Consider the following 24,393-nt stretch of genomic DNA (forward strand, 5'->3'; position numbering starts at 1 on the left):
TAGAACTCAACCCTAGTTCTCAAATTGTCACAAGGTGAGCTGGACCTTTAAGGTGGTTAAGCCCCAGCTCTGACTTGGGCATATTCTTCCCTTTCTTTTGACCATGTGACAGAGCATGTGACTGAGTGGGGGAGCAGGTATTTAAGAGCTGCATGTGGCTCAGACCAGGGAGAGACTAAGGGAAGAACAGAGTGTCTGAGGAGTCTTTTCATGGCTGCCTAGGGAAGACCCTTGAGGCTATGAGCAAAGTATAGAAAGTAGCCTAGGGAAAAGAAAAAGTGAGAGCCATTTCATGGTTTAGGGTTCCTGGGTTGAAGTCTAAATTAGAGGGAAGACCCAGTTTCCCCTTATGCCTCAACTACATTGCCAGGAGAAGGAAGCTAATGCTCCTGTGATGAAGGGGGAACAGGACTGCTGTAAGCTCCTGCCAAAAGAGGAGAAAGTAGAGAACCAGGAGAAAGGGCTGTGACAACAGGAAAGCAAAGAACCTTGTGAGCCCCCTGCAGTGAGAAGAGCAAATCAGTGCTTTTTATTTTTGATTGTCCATATGGGGAACATTCTTGCTTCAGTTAGAAGACCAAGGCACACAGACTACTAAGGCACCTTAATAGCCTGGGAAGACAGGCTCCAGAGGCATGGCAACTGGGAAACTGAGGTTTGAGATAACTAAGAGGTAAGCCATGCCCTGACGTGAACCAAACTGCTAAAGTTCACCACAGGCTGTTTGATCAGAGTAATTGGGAATTTAATTGTATTAAGTCAGCAATGCTCAATCAAATGCAGAAAGCTGTGAGGAAACAGTAAAACTAGACTTTTCCCATTTACAGGTCTCTTTTTAATAAAATATAATTAACATGGACAATACAGAGCTACATATAAGTTTTCTTTTAAATAAAAGCTTCAACAAGAAAGAACATATCTTACCTGTGGGATATTTATCACCGCATATACTGGGTGGACTACATGTGAACCATCAGTTTGAGGGGTAGCAACTGGTGCACTTGGAGTTGGTGTGTTATGCGATCCTGTCCTCCCCTCTTGATTACTTCCCATTTCATCATTCTCAGTCACTTCTACTGGAGTGGGCTTTACGTGGACAATAGGTGGTGGAGGAGGAGCTGGCTCTTCCAGAGAGGGATAAGTAAAATTCACTGAAAAGCACAGAAATATAGTGCTTTTTTAAAAACAAAAACAGATTATGTATGTAATTAGCATCCTAATCTAAAGCAAAAGCAGGAGCAGACTTAAATTTAATATATATTTAAATTACTGTATATAATCTTAGATTGCTTATTTATTCTTTTAAATGTATTTAAAATGTCTTCCTTATACTTACAAGAGACAGACACAGCTTCACTCTTGCCACGTGGGGGTGGAGTTACTTTAGCATTTGTGGTGTGTTGGGGATAGCAAAGAAGCCAGGTCTCATAACCTCCTTCTAAGACTAAAGGCTCACTCCGCAGTATAGTTTTACTTTCCCACTGGAAAAAGTTAAAATGAGACAGACATTCTGAATGTAGCAACAGAGCCTTTAAATTACAACTCCAATTATGCTGAAAAAACTTACATGCCTGGCTGTTAACTTGTCTGCTAAAATGTATTGTTCAGATTGACAATCAATCAGTAAAATCGTTATTATTTAGATTGCAAACTGTTAGGATATAGATATTCAGGCCTGTCTGCAAAGACCTATACTTTAAGAATTTAGGTATATTTTTATCACTTAGCTAGTTATAGAGGAAAGAAAGAAAGAATCAAAATTACTCTTTGCATGTGTAAGGGACAGTCTGAGGCTCTGTTCTTAGGCTAAGTAAGGCCTTTGGCTAAGCAGCAGAGGCAGCCATAAGCTGCGAAGTGAACGGTCACATCCTCACATTGCCTTATTTTAATGTGAGTAGTTTGGAATCTGGGGCTGTTAGGGAGGTGATCCGATTTATCACCTCCAGATAAAGAGAAAAGCCTAGAACATGTAAAAGAAAACTATCAAACTAAATTTCCTGTCTGGTAAGAACTTACTTATTAATAGACACAGCTGGAAAACCCTTATGTCTGTATAGATGTAGTTGTAAAACCCTTATGTCTTATAGATGTAGTTGTAAAATCCTGACTTCTGTATTGTTTTGTATGTTTATTTGCCTGGTCTCTGTCTGGTTCTGTAATTGTTTGTCTGCTGTGTAATTAATTTTGTTGGGTGTAAACCAATTAAGGTGGTGGAATATAATTGGTTAAATAACCATATTACAGTATGTTAGAATTGGTTAGTTAAATTTTAGTAAAATAATTGGTTAAGGTATAGCTAAGCAGAACTTAAGTTTTTTAAGTATATAGTCTGCAGTCAATCAGGAAGTAAGGGGGGGGAATGGGGACTGGGGGTGGGGAAATTGGAATTATGTTTTGCTAAGGGGGGAATGGGAACAGGGAATGGGAACAGGGATGGCTCTGTGGTGTCAGAGCTGGGAAGGGGGACACTGAGGAAGGAAACTGGAATCATGCTTGCTGGAAGTTCACCCCAATAAACATCGAATTGTTTGTGCCTTTGGACTTTGGGTATTGTTGCTCTCTGTTCATGCGAGAAGGACCAGGGAAGTGAGAGGGTGAAGGAATAAGCCCCCTAACACAAACCCTTTAGTGAAAAGATTCTCTCTCCTATCTTTGTACAGCACCCAGCACAATGGGGCTCTAATCCCAACTGGAGCCTTTAGGCACCACCATAATATAAATACTTACTAGTATTAGCAGCAACCCTTGAATTCTGAAAGTATGCCATTTATAGTAAGCATATGCTTGCTAATGCCTCATGGGTTAACTTTGTTCTGTGAATAGGTGTATTAGCTTTAACATTTTAAAAATCTGCCATCAACAAAACAAAAGCCCAGAATTTCAGACTTGAGCCTGCCATCCAGTCCTGAGCTCACTAGTATGACCAGAGAGCTTTGTGGGGTTCACGAAACGTGTGTAGCAATACATATAGAAAACAAGCTATGCCGGCACTAATTCTCAGTCCTTCTAACTGTGCAGCTTTAGGTGACAGAAAGTGTTGTGTGCACAAGAGTCCTTTTACAATCTCAATCTATTTCAAGAAAGCAGAGAGGGGAAACACTTAAAATTGTAGTATGTAAATTCTATCAAGTTTATCTTTCACCATTGAACCATTTTAAAATAGAACTGTTCAATTTCTAAACTCTTATTGTAGCTGAAACTCAAGCCAATCTAATCTGTGCTCCCCCAGTAAATAGAACCAGAGAAGATGGCCAAGAGTGTTGATGGGTGGGGGGCTTCTCACTTTCTCCCAACTCCTCCAATCTTGGAGGCTTCTGGCTCACAGAGATTTACCTCCACTTTGGCAGCCATGGATTGCCTCATTAGACATTTGGTAGTGGACCACTTCCCAGAGCTCCAAGGAATGATGTATTTATTATGAGTTAGCAAGAGAGAGGAGAGAGACTGACTGAACGTGTCCTTGACATACTAATACAGGGGTGGGCAAACTACGGCCCGGGGGCCGAATCCGGCCCGCCAGCCGTTTTAATTCAGCCCTCAAGCTCCTGCTTGGGAGCAGGGTCTGGGGCTTGCCCCACTTCGGTGCTCTGGCACTCCAGTTGGGATGCAGGATCGGGGGCCACTCCACGTGGCTCCCGGAAGCAGTGGCATGTCCCCACTCCTGCTCCTATGCGTAGAGGCAGCGAGGGGGCTCTGCTCTGCACGCTGCCCCCGCAGCTCCTATTGGCCGGGAACCGCAGCCAATGGGATCTGTGGGGGCGGTGCCTGTGGACGGGGCAGTGCGCAGAGCTGCCTGGCCGCGCCTCTGCATAGGAGCCGGAGAGGGGACATGCTGCTGCTTCTGGGAGCCACTTGAGGTAAGCACCATCTGGAGCCTGCACCCCTGAGCCTCTCCCTGCGCCCCAACCCCCTGCCCCATCCCTTATCCTTCTCCCACCCTCTGAACCCCTGAATCCCAGCCCAGAGCACCCTCCTGCACCACAAATTCCTCATCCCCAGCCCCACTCCAGCCCACACCCCCAACCAGAGCCCTCACCCCCTCCTGTACCCCAACCCCAATTTTGTGAGCATTCATGGCCTGCCATACAATTTCTATTTCCAGATGTGGCCCTTGGGCCAAAAAGTTTGCCCACCCATGTACTAATACAAGGACAGCCACTTCCCCAAATGATCTGTAGGTCAGGCAGATAAGAATTTTTAAAGAGATGGTTCACAACATTTATTACACTTACCCTCCCCACACAGTTAGCTATGTTGTCTTCAACCAGAAAGAGGAAGCAAGCGAAAAATGTTAGACACACATTTGTGGTATCAAAACCACACAGTCTCGTTGAAAACCATAGGAAGAGATGCTAAGAATGTTTTATCTGTTTTTCCTGCATTTTAGAATTACAGTTACTTAAAAACCACTTCTCATCAACCAGGATAATAAAGTTAGACAAATAAAATGCCAAACTTGTGTACCTTAAAAAGTGCATCTTTCAGGCTCTGTAGAGTTGTTCCTAGCTGCAAGTCTCTTGCAGAACTAAACCAGTCAAGCAGTACAACATAATCAACATGTCCCCTCTTCTTCCATGGATCTTTAGAACTATCTGGGAGTTTAGCTTCAATCCAATTAGCAGTGACTCTGGAATATAGGAAAATGTGTTTGAGTACAAACACGACATTTTGTCCAAGAATGCCTAAAAACATTTTTTAGACTGTGTATAGATGATAAAGATATGATTATATGCAATACATATATCAAAAAAACAATGAACCTAGATCTGTTCTTATATTAGTGCACCTAGAAGCTTAAACTGGCCAAATGTTCACAACTCATTCATTCACTCATGCTAGTTACTTTCTGAAACTGAAAGCACAAGCTTACTTCACTTTAACAAGTTGTTCATAACTCTTGTATAAGGAAATGGTTTTCAGTCAGCCTAAAATGGAATATAGTAAGTAAACCGGAGAAATATATTTTATTTCTCTTCCACCAAATGGTTAGAGTTCATTAATATCAGTGCATAGTCACAAGATTCTACCACACAAAGGTTATTCCATACCCAGGACTGATAGCCTCTTCTGGAACACTGATGGAATTTGGAATACAGGATTCCTGATAATCTTTCAAGCTTCGAGCATCCATTATGAGCAATTCGATGTTTTTGTCCATCATCATTGGAAACAGTTTCTCAGCAGTGATTGCTCCTTGAGATACAGGAACTATTATATGCAAAAATATATTACAAAGAGAAACAGAAATCATTTGTGATAATATCTCATGGGAGAGGTCAAGACTCTTGTTTGCAAATAAATAAGACCACAGAATAATATAGTTTCAGGAAAAACTGAATTTGAACATTGAGGCTCATCTCCCATGTGAAATTCTGCCCACAAAATCGTGAAGGTGGGACATCCGATATGAATATCTACAGCTCTTGGCTTCCACTGTAACAGTCAGTAGCTGTTCTTTGATTTTATACAATATTTAAAAACCATCAGCTTAAAATGATCAGTATTGTCACACTAGTCTGCACTGGTTTATAGTTTGAAGGAGAATTCAGGAGAAGAATTTCACATTTGTACAGTGTAGAAATGGAGCCTGGGGAAAAGGGTCCTTTATTTAAATCAAAATTTTCTTACAAAAGTCTCTGAGAAATATGCCTTGAATATTTCATACCAGTTGTAGCTGGTGACTTCTTTTTTTTTTTGTCCTGTTTGACCATGCCACGGTTAGTTCAGTTTACATTTGAAATATTGTGTAATGATCAAAATTCAGTAATTCCTAAAAGTAACCATTACCAAATCACCTGATGACACATAAATTGAAGACAACTTTTATGAAAGTCATGGGGAAGTGAGCAAAGTCATCATAAAAAACCTCAGTGTCAAATGTAATTTTAACAAAAAAGCAGACTGGGGAGGCTCAACTGATATACTAAAGTGTCATAATTAACAAGTACAATGCTAAATTAAGATGGTGCACTAATTTTGATTTTAAAGAGAGGAAATCATAACAGGGGGAAGTGAAGGAAGCTATCAGAGAATCCGTCTAGTCCAGGGGTTCTCAAACCTATTAGACCGCACCCTCCTTCTTGTGTCTGTGGTTGTTTATGTCCCTCTCTCCTGTGCTTCTGCTACACAAGTACATCTATGGCCACCCAGCTATGAAGGCAGAGTGGAGAGTGGCGGCTGCTGGCCGGCTCGGAAGGCAGCGCCGCTGCCAGCAGCACAGAAGTAAGGGTGGTAATACTATACCATGCCACCCTTACTTCTCTGCTGTGGCGGTGGCGCTGCCTTCAGAGCTGGGTACTTGGACAGTAGCCGCTGCTCTCCTAACGTTTCTCAGGCCGCCCCCCACCTCCTCCCAAAGAAATTCCCCCAGTTTAAGAACCTCTTGTCTAGTCTGCATAAAACAGGCCATAAAACGTCCCAAAAATAATTTCTGGAGACTATGTTTTAGAAAAATATGCAATCACAATTTAAAAATGGCCAATAATGGAAAATCCATGATGCCTCTATGTAAGTTGTTCCAATGGTTAGTTACTCTCACTGTTTAACTAAATTGTATGAAGCTTTGTTTCCAGTTAAACAATGAAGACTTTTCCTGTGAAACATTGCATCACTTACCACTCAATCTGTCAACTTGATCTTTTCTTTCCACTGAACCCTTCTTCTCACCATTGATCTATATTATTATAAAAAAGTGTTAAGTTGCTGTTTTTATTTTCTAATATAAAGTAACAAGTTCAGTAAGTGACCCTGACTCGCAAAACATGAATACAACAGGAAGGGACCCACTAGAGGGAAATCGCTACAAAGATCTGCTGTCAGATGTCCAGAAGTCCCAAGAAAGAGGATAGGAGGGCAGTTGCCCATAACAGAGGGGAGTTGTGGAAGATGTAACACAGCCTAGGACTGCAATGCTTGTTAGGTGGAGTTGCTGCTGGGTGATTTTTGGGGGAGGAAGGCAGGGGAGAGAAATGATGCATGACTCCCTGGGACACTACTTTTGCCCACTCAAATCACAGATTCCAGGCCCAACTGAAATTTGTCCATAGATTGCCAGCACCCTCTCAAACAAGAAGCATAAGATCTGCAGCATGGAGGATCATTTCCATGCACAAAGCCAGGGATACAATTCCATTCACTGTGTTTAAATAACAATCTGACATAAAATGATAAAGCAAAGGAATTCATCATGAAAGCTTGTAATATCTAGACAGAGCAGCAAAAACAATGTCCACTCATGCATTTATCCAGACATAAGAGGACTGACTCTCTCTCTGCACATGGGCAATGTGCCCAGCCATTTGATGGTGTCATCATCAGCCAGGTGGAGAGCCAGTAGCCTGCCTTTAAGAGGACTTGAAGGACGGAACACAGCTTTCACTTGAACTTGCTCAATTTTGTTACCACTAAACCTCAAAGTATATGAAGGCACAAGTGTTATACACTAATGAATAACAATTTTTAATTTAAGGAAAAAAATTGAGCTTTACGGAAGAATTGAGGTCTATTCTGTTGAGCTTTAAGAGTTTTGTGGAGTTCCGCAGGTATCAAATATGTCCACAAAGGTCTATGACAAAAATTGTTTAATAAAAATTCATATCTTTCAAAAGTTTCATATTATGCCATAAAAAATATAAAGCCTTTTACCAAAAATGGTAGAAGTAAACTTAAAATGGTTATCTTTAAATGATAATGTTTAACTTTCTACAAGGTAAACAATCTAGTCATGGGTGCAATGTTACTAGTTAACTCAGTTTCTTCAATAAAATAAGTGGCCTCATATTAACAGTTGATTTAATGAAGTGCCCATTTAAACATCATGCATTTACAGATTTACTATCATGTCTGTAAATATTCCCTCCATTACCCTTTGTTTTTTTCCTTTGGAATCTACTGCATTTTCTGAAGTGTGTTTGGCTAAAGCCTTTCCATCATCTTTTACTTCTTGCTTTTTCTGCTGCTCTTCTTGTCTCTCTTTTTCTTCAAGCCTTTTCCGAACTTCAGCTTCCTCATATCTAGTAGGAAAAAGTCCATTTTCAAAAACGTTTTTAACTTGTGCTTCAGTAACTTTGTGCAATTTCCCCCCCAAACATTTAAATGTTGAGGTCTCAACACTTAATTCCTGACTTCCCAAATTCTTCCTATTTTCCTCAGTAGCTGCTTGATATTATTCCTCTCTGTGCTTCTTGCATTTCATAACTAACCTTGTTTTTTTGGGACCAACTGATGTCCTCTGCCCTTCTCGAGGCTTACAATTTCTTTCCCTCAACCTCAGCTGTTTATGTAAAATACTTCTGCTCTGGCATCACCGAAAATGTTAAATTTCCCACCCTCTTCTGCATTTGTACAAAGTACAACTACATGTAAAGATTTACTTATAAGATTTAAGTAATGTTGATACCCAAATGTATTAGTCATTCTCCCTGGGCACATTCTTGCTAAGAAAATCTACTCTGGCATCTAATAAGTAACAGTATCACTAATAGCTAATTACTGTAAGAATAACTGAACCTATAGTTTTCTATATTTTCTCAGCCAGATAAGTCTTCAGCCTAGTCTTTAGTCAGTATATTTTTAAGACTGACTGCATCAGAAAATCACAACTAATTATGTGCATCAGGTACCTAAATAAATGGACTGATTTTTTTTCCAACCGTTTTGAGCACCCAGTAGCCATCGTTAAAGAATTCAAACACTGGAGTTCCAATAAAATCAGTAAGAGTTACTGGGTACTCAGGACTTCTGGAAAAAAACAAACAAACAAACAGGTCAGTTATTTAGGTGCTTTTTTTTTTTGGACATTTGGCCTAACCTATTTTTTTTAAATATGAAGTTTTTTACCTCTCATTGTAAAGATAGCTCTAGTATTGTAAAGAAGTAGTCATATGAATGACCATTTACCTTAATGAGATGTTAGCTAATTAGGACTTCTTGAAAGTCATCAATTCAACCACTGAACTGTCCCAAGTCAAATCAGGGACATTCAATTAGTAAACTACATCACTGATGTGAAATGTACCTGTCACATCCTGGTTCACTATCAGTGTAATGGACATTCCATAGGGATGAGGCTGCAAGTTTAGAATCTGATGTTTCTATGTAACTTTCTAGTTAGTGACACAAGCACTGATTCAGGAAGCATCCCTATTTGAGACAGCACATAAGCACACGCTTCAGCCCCCTTAACTTCAAGTGAGACTTAAACACATGCTTAAGTGCTTTATTGAATCTCAGCAATACTGAATGTCTAGCCACCACTTAAAAATATGAATACAATTCTTACAAAGTGAATTAAGTCAAATTTTTCTACTGCTTCTATGATGTGCAAATTGGATTATCCATATTGGGATTCTCTTACTTCAAGGCAAATGGTGTTTTACTACCTGAACCTCCCAGAGTTTTAAATTTGGTAATTAACTACTCTCTAGAAAAAAAATTATGCCAGAAAAATAGTAAAGTAAATTGGTTCATATACTTATTGTAAAGTGGCTTCTGTGACCGTACGGGAGCTTTTTCTTTTTAAGTATCTTTAAACATGTCAATACATATTTTAATTGCTCAAGTACATATTTGCACAATACACTTGAAATAATTAGTCACTGTATCAACCCTCAAACTTTGTTCCTTTGAGACAATCCATAAGCTACCAAAAAAGCAGCTTTCAAAAACACTGCCTTTGAGCAAAAGTGCAGTTTTCCTGCTAAAAACTGCATCCACACTAGGAGCACTTTCCCAGAATAATATACTGGTAGATCTATACTGGCAAAATGCTTGTGGCATACACTTGGCCTTAATATGATCACGTGACAGGAAAGAATACTAGGGAAGGACTTTTAATAGAGTGACTAACAGCAATTATCTAGAGGTTTTCATTGGAGCCTCTGATTTGTGTATACATTAATGGAAAAACAACAGCTGACATTTGTTGATGGTATTAAGTTAGAGAAACTTAAAAGTTAGAGAGACACTGAAGGTAGGTCTAAGCACATGGGTTTGAAGTGACTGGGATGAATGATGGCAAATGAAATCCAGTTTGAATAAAAGGCTCAATCGGAAAGTTTAATCTTTCTGGATTACAGGTATCAGCAACTACTGCAAACAATGTCTAAACAAAGGCAAAACTATAGCACCAGATGCGCAAATTTCAGATATTCAGCAATATTTACATATTGCTTTGTAAAAAATGTTGCACATACCTCAGTTTCAGACTCTCTGAGAGTCTTTCAGCTTCTTCAATAGCTTTTTTTATGTTTGTAGGTCCCAGTATAGAATGAAAGTAATCCTAAAACAACAACAAGAACCACCCCAGCATACAGTTAATACTGTCCAATGTGCATACAGGATAGAATACTTCTGCAGACACTACCAAGAACAACATTTAGCACCTAGTTTACAGCACACTAAAGTTTACCTACTGAAGGGAAAAATAATCTAAAACTAATTTTATATTATTGCCATAGTTACTCTGTAAATAAAGTGAGATGTTCTTCTCAAATATTTTAAGAAAAATACCACACTATTTATAAACAAGGCAAATATTCATATGTATGTTAATATTTAATTTTTATAATGTTAACAAGCTCTGGTCACAAGGTTGGGAGAGTAAAAAAAACATTTTATCCACTTTTTAACTAAGGTTATCTTAATTAAAGGAATAAATAATACGCAATTTAGTTTTGTACCAGAAAAAGGACTGGAAAGATAGCAACGGGGCTCATACTATTTAATGTCCAGTAGATGATATGCCAATGTAATTAGCAAAGTGTACTGTACTAGAAAGTAATAAAGGAGGCTTACAATAATGGACCGCCTCACTTATCAACACAAACTACAAAAGTTTATTTAAATAAATATAATTCCTTTACTGAAATTACTGTTTCAGTAGTGCGCACACATGTAATTCTTTCAACTGCCCCTAAAATCTTCAGATATAAAGCTCAACTGATTCGAAGTACTTCTCTTACTTCTACCAATATAAAAAATGCAGTCAGAAAGATATATACCTGTTGTTGCTTGAAATCGGGTCTTTTTTTAATAAGATTATATACAGTCACATATTTCATATATAGGACGTAGGCCTTTTCTTCATCTCTGTCCAACCTGCATTCCTCCGCTGCCTTGAAGATCTTAAGGGCACTCTGCACATAACTTGAAATTGGAGGGAAAGGGTCAATTAAAAAAAACCCACAATTGTTGACCTAGTTTTCAAAAGAACAGTTAGTTGTGTAATGAATTCTTGACTTAAATGTTCACATTCTGTGCCCATGTAGTTTAAACATCCCTTTGGCATCACTATCCAAGCTTTACAGTTAAAATAAATCACAGCTACTTTTTCCCCCCTGAATTATATTTCTCTTTGCTATTGTTTATTAGCTTGCTAATTAAAGTACTGAAAAGAAATTATTCAGTAATAAATTAAATGGCAGTTTAAAACATTTCAAACAAGAACCCATCTACAGAGGGACTGTTCAGAACCACTTCTCTCTAGAATGCAGAGTGGACTGGTTCTTTTAAAGCACTAGTCCTATGAAAACATACAATGAAGTGCATGAAGATTCAGTCTACAAATTCCAAAGTTAGGCTGTTTCTATTCCCATGTGATGGCTGAATTTTTCAACTGATGTTAATAACTTGCATTAATATAGCTTGTTGTCTCGAAGAATCCTAATGCACTTTAAAATCTTTCACAAATGTCATGTTCACTTCACTGTTGAAACATTATCTCTTGGATGATCTCTCCATATTTAGTTTGACAATCCAGAGCAACACTATATAGGACTGAGGGAAGCTATGCTATTGAATTGAAACTCCAGAGGGAATTTATGTACACAACCTGAGCTGGAATTTGGCCAGAAGTGCAGCATTGCTACTTAATGAGTTAATGCTTACTTAGAAAACTGGTCTACATTATCACCATCCGTATAGAAGAGTATTAAACACTGCATCACTTGTTACTTAGCTGTGGAATTTGAACAATTAATACAAAGCCAATTAAACAAGGAAATTCACATACTTTTTTGTACTGGTCTTCTCTGCTTTTATTTCTGTTTTCTTGTTAAGATCTTTCAGTGAAGTACAGAGGTACAGTTCCTTAGGTACAGAAGCCACAGCAGGCATGTTAATGTATGGTTACTTATGTCCCTTCAAGGATAGTATGGCTGTTTAAATGTCTCCAATATTGATGTTTTTCTGAAAATAGAAAAAGAGGATATTATTGAACACATTCTGTTAATGTCTTCAACTGATTTTTAAAATATAGGTTTTTAACATGAAGCATAAGGAGTTAAATGCAATAAATCTACATGATTAATTAGCTTAACATACAGATTTGCTCAACTTCAAATGAAGAGCTTATTAGTAATAGAACCCTCTGGAAATTATGCAATAAAGAAAACCTAATGAAATGTAAAAGCACAGTTTTTAACTTAATTGAATCATTGGGCATACTTGGATTTTATGAAACAGAACTGTAGTGCCTAATCTGTCAATTATAGAATTGGAAAGAATTGACAAAATTGTGGCACTGCTATTTTTTAACACTTATCTATATTATTTTAATAGTGTTAAGTGTAACCTGTTAAATAAAATATTAATACTAAATTACTAATTACATAGAAAAGCTTTTTCTTAATTTAAAAAACAAATTGTCATGTACTACAGGAAGCTATCATACTTTTACATTTTGTATCTGTAATAGGAGATTTGTTAATTTGTCTGGTATTGCCCTGAGCTTTAATACTCTTCCAGAAGAGGAGGAACATTACCATAGAAGTTTAGGATATAACCATTTAAATGTTAATTGCCTCAGAGTCCTGTTACTAGTCTTATGTGCTACCAATGCCAGACAGATTTATTTGAATTTTTGTATGAATATAAATAAATCCCTCAAAAAATGATGGGGGAGTTATTAAAATATAATTCTAGGAAAATAATTGGGAATGGGAGCAATCTGATGTCTCCATGGCACAACAGGAGGAGAGAGAAAGTAATTCTGAAATTTAGGAGGAGAAAAATCTACTTTATCCTGCAAAGATTCATTTTAATGTAAAGCCAGTAAGTATATCAGAAAGAAATTGACTTTTTATGTATTCATAATCTTAAAAGGATAATTGATTTATGACTTGCTTATGGCTGACCTCTGCACATAGACATTGCCCAAGAAAGGTGACTGGTAATACACAGGTAGCAGAGAGAGCTCACACCAAGAGAAGGCAAGCTGCAATAATCCATAAATTTGCAACATCTTTGCCACACCTCTCTAGGTATTAATAACTAGCTTAGACATAATTGCTTTTATGTTTTTCATATGGAAGATTCCTCCAGGCAGCCATCACCGTAACAGCTGGGCATCTTGCACATGTCCACCTTATCCGGTATTAGTATTTTACAGTAAATATGATTTGTTTTATTGTGAATTAAATCAGACTGTTCAATTTTCATGGAAAGAGAAAATACGGATCGATACTTTTTTTTTTTTAAGGGTATCTTTTCTTTACTCAAAAAGAAGAAGCGGGGGGGAGAACTTGACTTGCTAATTTAACCACAGAGAATACTGGTTCAGAAGGGGCCAATCTTAAAAACTTGCCCTTACACTGGTCTGGGCATAAAAATTAACTATCAAGAAAAGAAAACTAGTTAGCCCTGTATAAGGAATAAACAAATCTCCTAAATTGCTCTGTGCTAAGTATTATCATTTTGAGGTAATTTCACATTCTTGCTTTTATTTCCTGATTTGATAATCTGACAGTCATCTGAAGCAATGCTTAAATTCATCTTTAATATAGTTAAGGACGTACCTTAACACCTCAAGGTCTGGCATCAGGAAGAAGCTTTGTTACTGATCTCTTCAAACTTACAGCCATAATTTAGGAATGGCTACTATCAAAATTGAGTAATAAGTCAGTTAAAAGCCTGACTTCTCTTGGTGATCAACAGAAATTACTTCATTGTTATGATCATGTGATATAAAGAGTTCTATGGTAGTTACCACATCTGGCTGTTTCATGGCCTATGTGAAATTAGTTGATGGTCTCAACCCATTTCCTAGTAGTCAGATGCTTATATCAGAAAACTAACAACATTAAAAGCCCCAATTGTAAGTCTTAGCAGTGATCTTAAGATTGAATGGGAAAGGAGAATGAACTACCCCCTCATTCTCAGATGTGGATAAATGGAAGACTTCAGATGCCTGTGTTCTCAAACGAGCACATTTCACTAACGACAACAAAAATTCATAGGGTTTAAAGCCAGAAAGGATCATTAAATCACCTAGTCTGAACTCCTGTATATACTGTAGAGGCTATAAAACTTCACCCAATTACCCTTGTTTTGAACAATTTGTGTTTGACTAAGTATAATTTGTGTTTGGCTAAAGCATAACTTCCCAAAGGCATCCAGTTTTGATTTGAAGGCATCAAAATTTAAGAATCCATCAAATGTTTAGTTTAAGTGAAATACAGAAATAAGAACCTTCCCCTAAAAGGCATATGCAGAGATGCAGAGATATTCAATACTTTTAAAATATTGCTTTGAAAGAATGTGATAGGTTTGGATACCACACACACAAAAGTACTTCTTGCAAGGTAACAGCCTTTTCTGCACAGGGTGGAGCAAATTTTGGGTAATGCTGCAGTTACGTGAGAAGATTTCATTCTCTTTTTAATAGGATTTTCAAATTACTTGTTCAATCCATCTTCAGAGGACAGCCTTAGCTGGCTTCTGTTTTTTTCTAAAGACTGTAAATAAAGACTTCATTTCCCTGAAGCTTTAAGTCCTTTCTAAATATACCTTCAAGGTTCAATATGTTACATAACTTTTATGTTCTCTGAAACTCTTAGCAGTAGCAGGTAATTGAGTATTATAAACTGTCTTACAAGTATTATAACTTTAAGTGTGAATTCTGACACTGGTATGAAAACAACCCTAGTCTAGAAAACAACAATATGGAAAATAGACAATTATTTGTAAAATGGGAAAGATGCTAATAAAATCTCCCAATAATTGACATTAGAATTTCTATTTGGGATCTAATCTACATAAATATAGAGTTCTATCTGGTCCACAATTATTCTAAAGAGTTTTTTATGAGAAAATAAGGTGAGTAGCAGTCGAGCCACTTATTCATTTGTACAATTTCTCAGTAGTGAAGCAAATGTTTCCCCAGATTTTACTATTCTTCTGCTGTGGTTATGAGCCTCAAGATCATGCCATGTACACCACAGTGCTAGATTTAGTTTTCTTTTCCTATCAGAAATGTTTCTTCACTCCCCTTATCTTTTTTCAAGATGTTTTTAAGAGTAAATTAGTTGCCAAACAATTAATGGCTTTGATTCTATCTGTACATGGGGCACTGGTTTAAGACTTTCACTATCGTGAAAGTACAACTTACAAATGTAGATTTTTTTGTTTGTTTGTTACATAACTGCACTCAAACAAAACGATTTAAAACTTTAGAGCCTACAAGTCCACTCAGTCCTACTTCTTGTTCAGCCAATCACTAAGAGAAACAAGTTTGTTTACATTTACAGGAGATAATGCTGCCATCTTCTTATTTACAATGTCACCAGAAAGTGAGAACAGGCATTTGCATGGCACTTTTGTAGCTGGCAATGCAAGGTATTTACATGCCAGATATGCTAAACATTTGTATGCCCCTTCATGCTTCCGCCACCATTCCAGGGGACGTGCTTCCATGCTGATGACGCTTGTTAAAAAAATGTGTTAATTAAATTTGTGACTGAACTCCTTGGGGGAGAATTGTACATCCCTTGCTCAGTTTTACCCACATTCTGCCATATATTTCATGTCATAGCAGTCTCAGATGATGACCCAGCACATCTTGTTCATTTTAAGAACACTTTCACTGCAGATTTGACAAACTGCAAAGAAGGTATTAATGTGAGATTTCTAAAGATAGCCGCAGCACTCGACCCAAGGTTTAAGAATCTGAAGTGCCTTCCAAAATCTGAGTGGGACGAGATGTGGCGCATGCTTTCAGAAGTCTTAAAAGAGCAACACTCCGATGCAGAAACTACAGAACTCGAACCACCAAAAAAGAAAACCACTACCTTCTGCTGGTGGCATCTGACTCAGATAATGAAAATGAACATGTCGGTTCGCACTGCTTTGGATTATTATTGAGCAGAACCCATCATCAGTATGGACGCATGTCCTCTGGAATGGTGGCTGATGCATGAAGGGACGTCTGAATCTTTAGTGCATCTGGCACGTAAATATCTTGTGACACCAGCTACAACAATGCCATGCGAATGCCTGTTCTCACTTTCAGGTGACATTGTAAACAGGAAGTGGGTAGCATTATCTCCTGCAAATGTAAACAAACTTGTTTGGCTGAACAAGTAGTAGTACTCGGTGGACTTGCTGGATCTAAAATTTTACATTGTTTTATTTTTGAATGCAATTTTTTTTGTACATAATTCTACATTTGTAAGTTCAACTTACATGATAAAGAGATTGCACTACAGTACTTGCATTAGGTGAATTGAAAAATACTATTTCTTCTGTTTTTTACAGTGCAAATACTTGTAATCAAAAATATAAAGTGAGCACTGTACACTTTGTATTCTGTGTTGTAATTTAAATCAATATATTTGAAAATGTAGAAAACATCCAAAAATATTTAAATAAATGGTATTCTATTGTTTAACAGTGCGATTAATTGCGTGATTAATCATGATTAATTGTTTTAATCGCTTGACAGCCCTAAATTTAACACTTCTTTTCAGGGATTAAAAACAGTCATTGGCTCTTTACTGGAGAAAGGAGTTCAAATTTTGTTCTAGTTTCAAGAAAAAGCTAAGTGACAAGAAAGACACTCCTGCAAAAGAGTCACCTGTGATTACATACCTCTGAGGAATATGTCAGTACAGTTTAGAGTTCGCAATTTATTCCTCTGCTGCTTTGACTAGCAGCAATTCTTCAGACAAACTGAACCACTACCACACCCTGTGCTCCCAAAGTCAACCATTTAATTCAGACTGCTGACAAGTCTCACTGGCTCCCTTCCCTCCATTGGGCTGGCTACGGAAGCTTGTCTTACCTAACTACTGTTACTAGGTAGGGTGCTACTATCCCCTCAGAGGGAAAAATTGATTTATGATCAGTTACAAGAGCATTCAGCTTGGCATTCAGGAGTGGAAACATGACAAGCCATGCTACCTCCTCTCCTAAAATTTTTCTCTCCTTCAGTCTCCTACTTTTAAAATATTTCCCCTCAGTGTCTTCCCCACTCTTTCACCCAATCACTCCTAGCTCACCACCTCCACTTCAATTAAAACACTAGTGGTACTTGTGCCACTCTGCTGCTTCAACCCATCCTAGATTTGCGTTAATAGCCTACAGGGGAAGAACTGAATAACCCATTACCAAATCCCTGACCTAGCTATTCCCCTTACAAAATTCCTTTGTGGAATTACAGGATACATGGGTCCCTGTCTACAGACAGTTTGCCGCAGAAGACACCACTTGCTGCATAACTGATCTCCAGAGTCTAAGCATTCACTAAGAAAATTGTTTCCAGATATTATAGTTGCAAAAAAACACAATTTTTTGAACCGAGTGTAAGAGCCAGTGTACATTAGCTGCATAGATTCTAAGGCCAGAAGGGGCCACTGTGATTATCTAGTCTGACCACCTATATGGCACAGGCCATAAAGCTTCCCAAAAATAATTCCTAGAGCATATCTTTAAGAAAAACATCCAATCTTGATTTAAAAATTGTTGGTGATGGAGAATCCACCATGACCCTTGCTAAATTGTTCCAGTGTTAATTACACTCCCCATTAAAAATTTGTGTCTTATTATCAGTCTGAATTTGTCTAGCTTCAACTTCCAGCCATAGGATCATGTAATACCTTTCTCTGCTAGATTGAAGAGCCCATTATTAAATATTTGTTCCCTACGTAGATACTTATACAGTACAAGCTTTGTTCATCTGACATGTTGGGGGACTGGGGGGTGCCGGTAAGTGAAAAATGCCAGTTAACTAAGAGGGAGTGAGATTGAGGGCATGGGGTTGGGGCATGGGAGGGGGTGCGGAGTGCAGGCTCTGGGAAGGAGTTGGTACAGGGCCGGATAACATAGTTTTTACTGTATTCTGTAGTCAAGTCACCCCTTAACCTTCTCTTTGTTAGACTCAGGGAGCTCAATCTATTAGTTTATCACTATAAAACACATTCTCTAATTCTCTACTTATTCCAGTGGCTCTTTTCTGAACCCTCTGACTTATCAACATCCTTCTAAAATTGTGGGCACCAGAACTGGACTCTAGCAGTGGTCGCACCAGTGCCAAATACAGATGTAAAATAACCTCTCTACTCCTACTCGAGATTCCCGTTTATGCATCCCAGGATTGCATTAGCACCTTTTTTGGCCACAGCATCACACTGTGAACTCGTGTTCAGCTGATTATCCACCTTAACTCCCAAATCTTTTTCAGAATCACTGCTTTCTGGGATAGTCCACCATCCTGTAAGTATGGCCTACATTCTTTGTTCCTAGATGTATACATTTACATTTAGCCATGTTAAAATACATATTGTTTGCTTGCACCCAGTTTACCAAGCAATCCAAATTGCTCTGAATCAATCACCTGTCCTCTTCATTATTTACCACGTCCCCAATTTGTGTCATTTGAATACTTTATTAGTGATGATTTTATGTTTTCTTCCAGAGTATTGATTAAAATGTTAAATCCCTGCAGGACCTCCCTGGAAACACACCCCACACAATGACGATTCCCTGTTTAGTTACCTTGAGACCTATCAATTAGTCAGTTTTTAATTCATTTAATGTGTGCTATGTTAATTTTATATTCTAGATTTTTATTTAAAATGTCATGCAGTACCAAGTCAAACGTCTTATAGAAGTCTAAGAATATTACATCAACACTACTACCACTCTAAAGTTTTGCAGGCATAGTTATGTCTGTAAGGGGTGTGACTTTTATTTGTCAAAAGAGATATGATAAAAGTATAAGTGACAGCAGTATAAGCACTCTAATACCAATAATCTGCATCTACACTAGAAGGCTTTTACTGATTTAACTACGCTGATATAGTTAAACCAGCAAAACCCTCTGAATGTAGACTAGACTTAAATCAGTAAAGTGTCTTCCTGAGTCTGCAGACAGTATAAAACAATAGATCTAAGAGCTGTAAACTACTCTACTCATCATAGGTGTTAATACTGAAGAAAAACAAGTGTCCATTTTAACTATTTAATTGCTTGTCATCTTAACAAGATAACCAATTAGTGTTTGTTTATCCTAAGCCCCCTCCAATGTCATCCCAAGTGCCAAGAGCCTACTTAGGCCCCAATCCTGCAAAGATTTACACATGTGCCTATTGTTACTACCATGAGTAGTTCCAATGATTTCAAAGGGATTATTCCCAGTAGTAAAGTTAAACATGATAATATAATAAAATAATATAATAATAAAATAAAATAATAATAATATAAATAATAACATGTGAACGTCTCTTTTAGGATTGGGCCTCTACTTGCTAAAACTTCCCTCTTTCAACTTTGACAATGCAGTTCTGTGTTGTTGTTACTGCAGCATATTGAAAATTTAGGGGCAGAGTAAAACTGAATTTAAAATAATAATATATACAGGAGCTGTATTGATCTTATTTTAATATTTAATGCAAGTAACACTCCTTTTTTTAAACATTTACCTGAGCTGTTGTCAAATTTCCATATTACTGCATCTGAATACTACAAAAACTAGGGGGATAGTTAACAAAGAAATGCATGGGACTTTTTTGTAAACAAACATTTTCATAGAATACTGTTTTCACTTCATTTTGTAAATAGCATTTAATCTGTTATGACCAGGAAACTAAATTTTGATTTAACCACTCCACTAAAACTAAAAGGTCACATTCTATCCTTGGCTCTAATGGTAAAGGCCAAGCATGGCTGAGACACCCTCTAGAAACTCTACAAAGTTCACCTCACTGATGTTCCCCAAAAGTTCCTTTCAATGAGACAGAAAGTGATGCTCAACATCCAAGGAGGACCTTGGTCTCCATTTGGCAGATGTCAGAACATCTGCTAGACTGACTAGCTCCTCCAAGATTCCCCTATTGTAGCACGACACCCCCAGAAGCTCTGCTGTCTTGGCCATTTCTGCTGTACTAGTGCCAATCCGCCTAGTGGTGGGCAGTGCAGTTCAAAAGCAATTTGCTAATAAAAGCATTTTTACTTGATTTTTCAAACAGATGTTACATTTTTAGACAGATATTAAATGCTAAGTGAAATCTCCCACCAGGTTGGGAGGAGAGCATGCTGGGCAGAATGGCTGTTAGATCCCAACATAGCAGAGACCTGAGTGCATGGAGTCGCTCTGCTCTTATGAAGGTGGGTGCATGCGCCTTTCCTCTTCTGCCTCTTTACTCTCTTGCTCCCCTCCACAACCCAAAGGACTTAGAATCATTTGTCTCGGTTTTTCACACATCCACAAAGTAGACACTTTTTTTCTTTTTAAAGAAAGGAACGTGAGATTGCAAAACCACAAAGAAAAGCAGGACAACTCAGGAGCCAGTGCAATATTTGAATCCACTTTTACTTATTTATTTTTTTACTTCTTTAGGTTGATTGTGAATTTTTAGAACTTTCAGTAAAAATGGCTCTCAACAAGTCATTTTATTTTATTTACTTATTAATTTGGAGATGGAGCATTACATTGTACTCCAATTCCACACCTGAGGATTGTTAATCTAGATCTTGATCCCAAGAGGTACTGAGATCCAAGGAATGGATGTCAATGGGTGATACAGGTACTTAATACATCCCAAGATCAGGCCCTTCACCTCAAAACCTCAGGAAAATTTGCTTGGGTATTACTAATGGAAATATTTAAAGCATAATTGGGCAAGGTTCACCTCACTGAAGTTCCCCAAAAGTTCCTTTCAACGAGACAGGAAGTGATGCTCAACATCCAAGGAGGACCTTGGTCTCCATTTGGCAGATGTCAGAACATCTGCTAGACTGACTAGCTCCTCCAAGATTCCCCTAGTATAGCACAACACCCCCAGAAGCTATGCTGCACTGACAGAGTTAGGAGGATAGGGTCTGTACTCACCTCCAAGGGGACTCACTGCCTCAGGCTGCTGACCCGGGGCAGGCCCATGTCCGAACAGTACCGCTGAGGAGACTCTACGTGGCCATAGTTGCTGAGGCGGAACTCAAGTGGACTCCTCCCACCCCAACCCCAAGCTCTAGACTAAATAACCTACGTGTAAAAGATCTTTTACATAGCTAATTAACATGATTGTATTTACAGAGGATATGAGTAAGCAGTGACTAGAATAACCAGTGGAAATAATGGAATATGCTACTTGCAACATGACTCCCTCTGTGCTGTCTTTTTGACCTAGATTGACATGCCAAGTATTGCACACCATGTTCTGGTAGGTAGTGAAGAATTAATCTTTTTATACATATTTAATGTCCAAGAATTCAGTAAGTGGGAGACAGGTTTCTCCCAATTTTAAAAGAAGTTTACTGCCTACATTCTGCATGCAAATATTTGATCTTGTTTCGTTAGAATTAGATTTGTGAATCTACTCCTAAAATTTTCAAGATTAACGTTTTACAGTTTTAGGGACAGTCATGCAATCTGAGTCACAGAGACTGATTCCAATGGAACTCCACATGGGTATATGGTCCTTCAGTGCAGAGTCCCACTGATCCGCATGAAAAGATTTCAGATTGCAGGATCAGGGCTCATGTCTATCAACTGTTCAAAAGCACGCTAGCACTTTTGAGGAAGCCCTTTACTTGACTGCTAGATGAATACATGTCAGGTAGTTTAGGCCAGAAAATTAGATTTGTGTACACAACAATAGTTTACAAAACCAAACTACTAAAAAAGTTAGTGACTTTAAAAAAAAAAAAAAAGGAGGGGGGGAGTTCAGTGAAAAGTAATTCAATCCAAACAAGTTACTGTAAAAATAAGAGAACCAGAAAGTGAAACTGGCTAACTTGTATATTTATCCAAATTGCGTGAGGTGCCATAAATCAATCAATAAAATCTAACTTTCTACCACTTATTGTAAGCTGTTTTGGTTTTTAATCACTAAAGTGGTAATACAAGGCTACTTTAATTTTTGTTTTTTAACCAGACAGTTTCCTTTTGATATAGCTGTGGGCACCCAAACCCTTCAAAATAGACACCACACCATGGCAGCTCCCAAAACTATGAATCTGCATACTTCACCCAGCATGAAACATTCATAATGCTTGTTAAACTATCAAAATAAAATCATAACCTGTTTCCACAGTACTCTTCACCTGAAGCTCTTACAGTGCTTTACAAATATTAAGCCTCCTGATCAGGTGCCTAGAGCCATTTCCATTTTACCTACTGGTAAACTGAGGCTGAAGAGGATTAAGTGACAAGGTCACACAAGCAAGTTACTGGCTGTCAGGAACAGGCCTGGATTCCAGTCCCCTGCGCTAACCAATACCCCCACCACCCTCTCCTGTCCTGAAGGGCCTCCAGCCATTCTCTCCTCCTGGTCCCCGACCAGCCCCGCTGTCCCCCATGCGCCCACACTGAGCCCCTGTCCCTCACCAGCCCGCACGACTGTCCTGCACAGCCCGGCCTGGGCAGCCCCCGACCTCGGATCGCCTCAGGAGTCGGGGTACGCGATGGGCTGCCCCCGAGCCAGGACCTGCCTCCGGCTGCTGAGAAGGGAGCCCTGCAGCCCTCACAGCCGAGTCCGCACCGTGGTCCGAGCGGCTCTACGGCCGGAGGAAGAGGCCGTCTCCCATCCGGGCCTCTCACTCGCTTTCTGCCCTCGAGCCCGGCCGCCAGGCCCAGGCAGGCGGGCGGCCGGATCCGTACTCACCGCCGAAGAGACTCGCTGCCTCAAGCTGCCGGCCCGGGGCAGGCCCATGTCCGAGCACTACCGCTGAGGAGACTCTACGCGGCCATAACTGCTGAGGCGGAACTCGAGTGGGCTCCTCCCACTCCCCCTGCGAGGGCGGGCGCTCTCGGGCAGCCTAGCCGGGGCACATCCCCCGAGGGCGGGGAGACACTCCCGGGCTAAGCTAGGGGCCGGTGAACCAGCCAGGTACCAGCGTCAGGACCCTGGGTTGCGACCCTAGGACGTGTGGGAAGGAGCGTGCGCTGATCTGGAGAGAGCAGGAGTCAGGAGGCCTGGGCTCTGCGCCAGGCTGTGGGAAGGCGTGTGGCGGAGCGAGTCAGGCTGTCAGAGCTAGTCTAGCCCAATGATCCGGGCCTTGTACCAGGCTGTGGGAAGGCGTGTGGCGGAGCGAGTCAGGCTGTCAGAGCTAGTCTAGCCCAATGATCCGGGCCTTGTACCAGGCTGTAGGAAGGCGCCTGGTCAGAACTGAGCACTAGGACTCAGGATTCCAGACTCAGGGGGTGGTGTATGTTTACACTGCACACTAAGTTGTCCATGGCTCAGATTTGAGCACAAAGCCCCCTTCCGTCCGCACACAGCCCAACTTGGCTTAGGAAGCACTAAGGACCCTGCTAGAGGAGTGGATCAGAGCCCGAGTCCAACTGTGACTCAAGTCCGAACCTTGTCATTTTTCAGTGTGGACACAGCTCAAGCCACAGACTTGAGTCAGGAGGTCTGTGTAGGGCAATATGGACGTGTTAGCACAGCTGTGAGACCCACGTCTAGCAATTGTAAACCATTTGCAATGCACTGTGGACACACAAGCATTGGCTTATAAACACCAAGTCCACAAGCCCAAGTCACGCAGACCTGGGCATAATATGCAGTGTAGCCATATTGAGGGAGTTCGGTCAGAGTTCGGCACTAGGAGTCAAGATATTTTGACTGTATTGCCAACTTGGACTTCTGAATTACAGTAAAGAGAACATCACTCCTTGTGTGACCTTTTATATATGCAGCAATTTTGTTTCATGCCTGCTGCCCTAGCACAGCTGCCTGAGCCCGCTCATGCTTGTGGAAAATCAGTAGATCACCTCAAGACAAGTCAGATACCACAAATTGGATTCTTTGGGCTAGCTTTTCACCCATGAGGATACATTTAGTGCAACTGAGAAGGTGTAGGGGCAAAGGTCTTTTTATGCCTTATGCCACCTTTGTACTCCCTCCCTAATTTGGTTAGCAACGCAGGATTGCCAGAGCACTCTGGTCATGCTCCCTTTGTCCTAGGTACTCCTGTCAAACTACAGGTGAAAGGAGGGTTGCCATAGAACCACTATGCCAGTTCTGCACCATTCAGGGGTTCCCCTTCAAAGGGGGAATCCCCAGGTAGCTATTTCACCTGGTTTTCCAGCTGCTTATGTTCCCAAAGCAAAATAGCTAAAAGACAGTGCTCTAAAATGTACCATTTTTTTCTGGGACATCCAGCATTTCAGCTGAATAG

At 39.6% G+C, this 24,393-nt stretch overlaps 1 protein-coding gene across 1 annotated transcript in view; it reads right to left on the reverse strand.

Annotated features, from left to right (window-relative positions):
* USP8 (ubiquitin specific peptidase 8) overlaps nucleotides 1-22,979 on the reverse strand; it is a 35,001-nt gene extending 12,022 nt beyond the window's left edge. The window contains exons 1-10 of the mRNA XM_065411640.1: nucleotides 22,875-22,979; nucleotides 12,011-12,186; nucleotides 11,001-11,145; nucleotides 10,194-10,279; nucleotides 7,865-8,012; nucleotides 6,616-6,673; nucleotides 5,049-5,208; nucleotides 4,465-4,627; nucleotides 1,337-1,481; nucleotides 925-1,151 (exon numbers count right to left, since the gene is read on the reverse strand). Coding sequence (XP_065267712.1) covers nucleotides 925-1,151; nucleotides 1,337-1,481; nucleotides 4,465-4,627; nucleotides 5,049-5,208; nucleotides 6,616-6,673; nucleotides 7,865-8,012; nucleotides 10,194-10,279; nucleotides 11,001-11,145; nucleotides 12,011-12,114 — 1,236 coding nt within the window. The 5' untranslated portion in view covers nucleotides 12,115-12,186; nucleotides 22,875-22,979. The remainder of the gene's footprint in view (nucleotides 1-924; nucleotides 1,152-1,336; nucleotides 1,482-4,464; nucleotides 4,628-5,048; nucleotides 5,209-6,615; nucleotides 6,674-7,864; nucleotides 8,013-10,193; nucleotides 10,280-11,000; nucleotides 11,146-12,010; nucleotides 12,187-22,874) is intronic.
* Between the last annotated feature and the right edge of the window lie 1,414 nt (nucleotides 22,980-24,393).

The sequence above is a fragment of the Emys orbicularis genome, chromosome 10 (assembly GCF_028017835.1).
Source record: "Emys orbicularis isolate rEmyOrb1 chromosome 10, rEmyOrb1.hap1, whole genome shotgun sequence".
In the NCBI taxonomy this organism is placed as follows: Eukaryota; Metazoa; Chordata; order Testudines; family Emydidae; genus Emys; species Emys orbicularis.